The sequence below is a fragment of the Bactrocera oleae genome, chromosome 5, assembly GCF_042242935.1.
Source record: "Bactrocera oleae isolate idBacOlea1 chromosome 5, idBacOlea1, whole genome shotgun sequence".
In the NCBI taxonomy this organism is placed as follows: Eukaryota; Metazoa; Arthropoda; class Insecta; order Diptera; family Tephritidae; genus Bactrocera; species Bactrocera oleae.
Genome location: NC_091539.1, coordinates 16,120,961 through 16,129,056, shown reverse-complemented (window position 1 = coordinate 16,129,056; position 8,096 = coordinate 16,120,961). Strand labels below are relative to the sequence as shown.

The 8,096-nt window shown below is 37.3% G+C and overlaps 1 protein-coding gene across 7 annotated transcripts in view; it reads left to right on the top strand.

The window, feature by feature from the left end:
* The first annotated feature begins 403 nt into the window (after positions 1–403).
* Positions 404–8,096, top strand: part of LOC106619437 (WSCD family member CG9164) — a 30,622-nt gene continuing 22,929 nt past the window's right edge. Inside the window, exon 1 of one of the 7 annotated variants that reach the window (XM_070110621.1) lies at positions 404–801. Coding sequence is in view for 1 of the 7 variants with exons in the window: in XM_070110620.1 (XP_069966721.1) it covers positions 1,147–1,212 (66 nt within the window). In the remaining 6 variants the exon portion in view is untranslated. Of the gene's footprint in view, positions 802–844; positions 987–1,006; positions 1,213–8,096 lie in introns of those variants that run through there. The other 6 variants (XM_036371348.2, XM_036371347.2, XM_014237517.3 and 3 more) reach the window with 6 other exon arrangements.

Here is an 8,096-nt window from a genome sequence, read left to right as displayed (position 1 = left end):
TTTTAAAAATTTACATTTTAGCACAGCTAAAACTTGCGCCTTCTCTATTTATTAACGTTCTCTGCATTAACATTTCCTGTCGCTTCATGTTTCATTCGAAACTTTCACTTCAAAAATTGTTCATTTGTTGTGGTAGGGTTAAGCTTTTAGCCGAATGATAGAAACAAGATTCCGCCATCGTGACATAATGATTTTAAGAACGTTTACAAAAAAAAATAAAGGTACAACCTTGGGCTTATTGTCACTCCCCATCATTCTTGGCCTTTACGGATTAATCAGCTGATAACCGAGCATGCGCTATGCAATCTGAAATCACAGGGTGTCGCCATATATGTTTGACAAACCAAAATATTATAGTTTTTTAAATGTTTTATTCAAAATCGTACGATACGAAGAACTCATAATTTTTTAAGAAAATGTGATATATGAAATTTTATATACAAGTTCAGCATATTTACGCAAATACATATGAATATGGATGTACATATATACAAGGGCGTAATACACGTGCAGATAGTCAAAAAGATTACGGTGGAGAAATAACACCCTACAAATGCATATGAGCTTTTATGAAACATTGATATTTACCATATGTATCTGTAGTGTGCTCCATGAGATGATACTTCTAGCGACGTGCTGTGTAATATAAATATAGGCGTTTTTTTGTGAAAAACATATGCACCAGCACATAAAACGTGTAAAAAGGCAAAATATTTAGTGAATTTCAATTACTTGATATAAGATTTCCATTGCGAAAACTTCATCGAACTGAATATCTACAAGATCAATTTAAGTAAATGTGTAAGTCGCATATATTATATATTCGTGAATTCGTTTTTTTAAAAGCAGAGCCTTCGATTGCTATGCATATGCACATACACACTTGTGGTTGCTTGTTTTGACTTTTGAAAACGAAAATGAAAAGTGTGTTTTGTGTTTGCAATACTTAAAAAATGGAACGTTTATGAAACTGTGTTATAACAAAGGTGACGAAATAAACGTTTCTAGTTCTCTAATAGAAACATTACGGCTTGTTTTTGTATGTACAATTATGGATTTATATTTGTGAATTCAGTTGGGTCTATTAATATAGACCCAGTTTGCTATTGCAAACTTATGGGAGTATGAGCTTTGAAGCGTTCGTAAATGACCTCTGGTGCTGATTTTGCAGATGACAAAGGACAGATTTCAAGCATTCGTTGTCCTATCAAGGTTGAGTGCTATCATTTTTATGTGGAATTCAGTTAAAATTTATTACTTATCATAAAATATTTACACTTTATTATTTTACTGCTCTAACACTATTTTATTAATTGGTCCACTATGATTGAAACTATTTGGCTTATTTAACTGTGATTAATTAATAAAACCCTTAAAATTTAAACAATTGGAAGTCACACTTTGGCACTGCATTACAATAACATTAAAAATGTTATATATGTATACTATGTTCAAATTAGATTTTTTTTTGTTTTTTAATGAATATGTCAAATTGAAGTATCACAACAGACGCATTGAGAGAAGAGATAAAAAGAGAGCAGCGATGTCTCTATCTGAAATGTCACACAGCATAGAAATTAAAATTCAACAGATTTCTGTCATGTCCTGCGTTCGGTAATCAAATACATGCAAAACGTGTTAAACAGATTATTTATGTGACAGTTTTCATGTATGGCAGTGCTATGCTATGTGTGATTTCTATGCTGTGTGAAACAGATGCGGCCATGGCTGCTCTCCTTCTATCTTCTCTCACAATGCGTCTGTTTGAACACTTCAATTTGAAATTTTCATTGATGATAATTGATATTTCCGTGTTGTCACAAGCATTAAATAAATATAGTTTAAAAACAGGTCATCAGGTTAGCACATATCACCTTTTTCTAATACATTTTTAGCCAGGAAAATGTTTTTAAACTTATGTTTAACAAATTTTAACGTTTATATATTGTTCTAGTGATGAGTCGACCTCGTCTTGTTGAGAATGATCCTATATATCCGATTATGTTGCAAAGTTCTAAACAAATTTTTAAAATGGGGAAATGAAGTTTCCACTATGTTTTATACGCGTTTGCTTTCATATTAGTATTCAATAATTGCAGTTCGTGCGTACCATATTAGAAGATGATTTCCCACACCGTCACACCGCTTACACAACTACGCAGTCGCTCCAACGGATGTTCCTCCTTCCGAAAATCATGGAAATGATAATTGTATCCATCGGCTCTTCCAAATTAATTTTTTTTGTCTGAAAATACAACATTGTGAAAATCAGACTTTAAGGACGTGTGTTCCGGTGCAAAATATAATCTTGTTTCTTTTCAGGGAAGTTTTGGTAGTTTTTTTTTAAGTTTTAGTAGTTTCAAATATGGAGCTTTCCTTAACACCATTTGAACAGTAGATAGTCAGATAATCAGATTAACATCAGAATTTCATGAGAGTTGGATGCTTTTTTTAAATTGCTCTCTTGCTAACATCGGAAATCTCTTTTTTGTTACCGCCTTTATTATTCCGACCGTACTCCGACTTATTATGCAAGAAATTGTCTATAACTTTTCGACTTCTGCTAACCGGTTTGGATATTTCAATTATTTAAAGCTGTAACTCTTCATAAACTTCGATTATTGCCTTCTTTTCAACCGATAGTGAGTTTCCTTTAGCCATATTAAAAAAATAGAGCACTTACGCAATCCAAAAAATTTACTGTCATTACGTAATCAAACTCCAAAGATAAATTCAAATCAAAATACATGTGCTTACCTGATGACGCAAAAATAAAACACACTTTTCAAACGAAAGGAACAGAAGATAGCAAAAACTATCTACGAGGTGTATTTAAGGGAAAGGGTGAATTTTGATTTTTCGCGGTCTGTGTACATTCAATTATCAATATTTTGCTATTTTTTTTAATCGGACACATATGTATGTTTATCATGTGCGTGCATTAGGAGCCAATTTCGATTAGTAGTTTGTTTTTGACAACAGAAAAGGTTAGTCACGTTTTTGTGTGCTTTCCGATTTTTGAACTAAACTGATGACGAAACGTGGGTATATGGTAATGGCGTCGAAACCAAGGCCCAAACATCCCAATGAAAGCTGCCAGAGGAGCCAAGACCGAAAAAGGAACGGCAAATTCGATCAAATGTGGAGGTTTTGCTCACTGCTTTCTTTGATTACAATGGTGTGGTGCATCATGAGTTCCTGCCAGAAGGTCGTACAGTTAATTAAGAAGTTATGTAATGTTTGCGTGAAGCAATACGGCCCAAAACTGAAGAAATCAATGAAATAAAAGCGATGGTGTTAGTGTCCTTACTGTGGAACAAGTGGTAATCAGCGAGCAAAAATAATGTCTTAATTTGTAACCTAAAAACATCTTTTAATATATACTCGTATACATACAAGTATATTATATAATATGTGCTAGAACTGCGTCAATTGTATAACAATTGTCACAGCCTAAGCCGAAAAAAGTAACGGTAAATACTTGTCGTAATCTTGTATTCTATCATGTTGACATTACTCAATTTGTATATTCAAGTTTCTTTTTTAATTACTATAAAATTTTGAGACTGGCAAGAGAGCAATCAGCTGATTCGTTTCTACGGGAAAAATCCAATTTTCGCGGATATCCCACGTTAAGGACGGTAGAAGCGGACGGCAGAAGTGGTGGTGAGTGTTCATTTACATTGCGCTCTCATAAGATAGTTGGTATCAGCTGATACGGTATACGGTTTTTCGTCGTTCATTAATTAAAGCATAATCCACTACTGACAGCAAGACAAATTTTAAAACACATAGAATTAAAATACCAAAAGAAATTATATCCAGATATAACGTCCGGTGTGTTTAACGTGGGTACCTGTTGAAGACAGCACTACCCCACCGTGCTCAAAAGCACAGCGGATCAAATCAATGCGTTGAATAGATCCCCGAAAATGCCAGGCATTTTTCAGTACTGTGGAATGGACACAAAAACCACCTTGTAGGGTTCGAGGCCTATCTAAAACCTTTGCCGTACTTACGTCCCGATAGAGTAGGAAAACTTCTAAAAAGAGTCGGATTTCATTGAAGAGGCACACGAAGAAAGTCTTTCATATCGAGAGTAAATCGACTTAAGTCTTTACAAATGAGCACTTAAACAACCTCCAGAGCTTTGGAAAATCGTTATTTTTTCATATGAGAGTAAGTTCTGCATTTTTGGCATAAAAGAACGTTAAATTGTATGGAAGAAAAGTGGAACAGTCTGGATAAGCAAAATCTGGTACTTACGGTAATGCATGGTTATGTAGGTGCTATGCTGTGAAGGTGTATGGCAAGTTCATGGAAAATTTCTTTTTTTTTGAGTTGATAATGAACAAGTATGACTATCTTGACATTAAAAAAACAAATTTAAAAGAAAGTGCAGTCAAGCTGGGACTAGGTGTACAACTTTTTTTCAACAGGGCAGCGACTCGAACACACAGCAGAAATAATGAAGCTGCGGCTACTGTATAATATATCAAAACAACAACCTAAAATCAATTGAACACTTATGGACTACATATGCATAATAACATGAGTTTGTATACTATACATTTGTAGTTGAACTTAAAATGTTTAATGAAATTAGCTAAAGGCTATTTTTTCTTATAATTTCACGCCTGAACACGCAATCCACAAAAAATAAAAACATTACTATTACGAACATTTTATTTCACTTGTCTAAAGATTCAACCATCACCATTTACGGTCTAATACTTTCTTTAGTCACTACCATATTTTTAAATTTTTTGGCTAAGATGTCTAATGTCTGTAAGCCCACGATTACTTCATCTTTTAAATCGCGTTAGGAGTCTGCATCCTTGTGTAGATATTTCTTTCTTGTATCAAGAATATTTGCAAAGCTTTTAATGGTTGGTTGTGTGGTGACAATATGTTATTTAGTTTGCTTAATATGTTATTTAGTCCACTAATTTAAAGCCCCCCTGGATCATAGGGAGTGTAAACACAGAGAGAATCCAATACAAGCAGAAAATTGTGCGCTCTTTGTATGTACTGTATTGGAGAGGGTAAAAAACCAAATTTTTTTTCGCATGGTACTCTGAAAAAAAGGTTCTTAGACAACTCTAAGGAAGAATATCCAAATATGAGCTCTTAAGTGTACCGGGAAAGTCTTCCGCTTTACAGTTATTTAATTAACTAATAAATAAATTTTAATTTCACTCACGGTTAGCAAAATTAGTTTATAACGAAAAAAGGAGTTGATTTAGGTGGGTGCTCGAACCGAAGATCAGATTGTTAGCGAGTGGTAAAGCGAAAAAGCGAGCGGGATCCCTTTTTAGTCCCTTATATACAATGATATCTATTGATGTCTTCATGGTAGTGTGATCGTGGTAATGTTGTATTTGTGTGCGTGTTGGTGCATCGTGTAGTGATGTGGAATGTATGGTAAGTAGGTGTGGCGATGTGAATGTGAATTGATGTGGTGAATGTGGTGTGGCAGTGTCTTATGGTAAGGGGGATTGAGTGGTCATTTAGCCATCCCGGCCCCCCTAGGCAAATCATTAGCCTAGTAGTCGCTGACGACGCCGGGTGTACCGCACGAGTTGAGGGTTGAGGTAAAGGATATGGATGATCGTGCCACGCTATGTGGCATGAATTGGTCGTCGTATTGATCCACCATTTTTAATTAGTTATTTGTTATTTTTAACGGTTATTAGCGAGTTTTTCGGGTTTTTGCTTCTTGATTTGATTATTTTATTATATTGCGGTAGTATCGGTTGATTGCTCGCGACTTGCTGTGTCGCTATTATCGACGGTTGGGAGAAAGCGTAGCTTCACGAGCGGTTTGGTTAGCATTGCGTACGAAGATCAACCACTCGTATTTGACCGTCGGAGCCGTAATGTAGCTTTTCTATGCACCCAAGCCGCCATTTGGTAGGAGGTAGACAATCATCATGGATGATGACACAATCTCCAAGTTTTGGTGCTTGTTCAGGAGTCTTCCAATGGTATCGTTTATGGAGATCCTTTATGTATTCTTCTTTCCATCGGCGGCTGAAATCGTGATGGAGAATTTTAATTCTTTCCCAGCGATTTAATAAGGATAGCGACTCCACGCCTGACTCAGGTATGGCCTGAATGGGTGCTCCTTTGAGAAAATGCCCTGGAGTTAGGGCTGTGAAGTCAGAGGGATCTTGCGAGAGTGTTGTGAGTGGCCTTTTTACCCATACCACCCATATGTGGAGCGCTTGGGGGGATAAACTGCCAATTAATGCCTTGGAGGCATACTTTTGAACAATTCAAGTGATACTTGTCTAATAGTGTGAAGGTTTTGCCGTTATCGCTCATTAGTTGTGAGGGGAAGCCGCGTCGTTCGACGAAGCGAGCAAATGCCATGAGAAAAGCCTCCTTAGTCAGATTCGTACATAGCTCGGGGGGCACTGCTTTTGTCATAAAACAGACAAAGACAGTCACATAGCCTTTCATTATGGTGGGCCACCTTAGCATGGACGCCTTTATTTGAAAAGGCTCAGCAAAATCGACACCTGTAATGGTGAAAGGCAGAGCGAAGTTGAAGTGTTCCGGTGGAAGTGCTGCCATAATCTGCCTTCGCAACTTCTTCTTAGGCAGAGTGCAGATCTTGCACATGAAATTGCATATTTTTATTTGGGGCTTTAGTCGGGGAATATAGAACTCTTGGTGGACTATATGCTGCATTAGGCGATGTTCCGCGTGAAGCATAAGTATGTGGATATAACTGAGGAGTAGAGGGGCAAGTCGAGATTTCTCTGGTATGATTAGAGGGTGGCGTTCATTATACGTGAGGCTTGAATTGGTGTCTAGGAATATGTTAAGAACTAAGAGTGAACTCCTTTTGTCATTGGGTTTTTATTCTCATAATAGTGCTATATCGCGGCTGAAATAGCGCATTTGAGTTGCTGCGATTGGAGCGACCTTTGCCTTTTGCAATTCTAGGGGCGTCAATGTATCGCATTGGGGATATTCTGAGGGAACTCCCTTAACTTTAATTTTAAGTCACTCTATGAACTTTAACATATAGGCGATTACTCTGAGGGCTTGGGAGATCGATGAAAATCGCTCAAGGATGTCAGTATCTTCCACTGCTGTGTGAAAGGAGTCGATTTTTGGACTTTCTGGGGCTATTATATTGCGCATGGGCGATTGTGGCCAAGAATCGGGAGATTCTGTTAACCATCGGGGACCATTCCACCAGAGGGTGGTGGTGGTAAGGTGCAGCGGTTTGCACCCTCTTGTACCTAAATCGATAGGTTTGTCACTGGTTACGTGTCGCCAAGTGGCTGATCTCACTAGGTCAAGTATTTGAGACGTTTGATTGGAAATATACGTCTTCCATGCATATGGTGGTTTTTCTAGCAAGGCTAGTACAATTTCCGAATCGGATCACAGATGTAGTTTGTATTTTGCCATGTTTAAATGCATTCGCTCCATGGATACTAGTTTGGCTAGTAGTAGCGCTCCACACTGTTCAAGTCGTGGTATACCTATTGTTAGAGTAAGTGGCTTGTGGTCGCAATGTCGCTTTGTGTGCGTACGTATATAGTGGCGCAATATGCCAATGCAGAGGCGTCACAGAAGCCGTGTAGTTTGACTTTGTGCTCTGGGGAATAGTTTACCCATCGAGGGATTTGTATCTGTGAGATATCATTTAGATTGCTCGCAAACTGGGGCCACTTTTCTATACGAAGTGGTTTAACTTGTTCATCCTAGTCGGTTCCATCTAACCATAATTCTTGTATTAGGATTTTGACTCGAATCATAATTGGCGAAAGCCATCCTGCGGGGTCGAAAAGTTTTGCCACAGACGATAAAATTTGGCGTTTTGTTATGGCGGATAATGCTGATATTGACTCATGTATATGAAAACTGGTCAAATATCGCATTCCATTGGATCCCCAGAGTTTTTTTTGTACTTTCTTTTTCGAATTTAACGAAATTAGTGTCCAACAAATTTTCTTTTGGTATATTTTTTAAGATAATAGGGTGGTTCACCGTTATCTTTTTTAACAGAAACCCTGAGGGTTTGAGGGCTTGTGTCACTTGAGCTAGTGACTCGTATGCTTGTGAAAGAGTGTAAC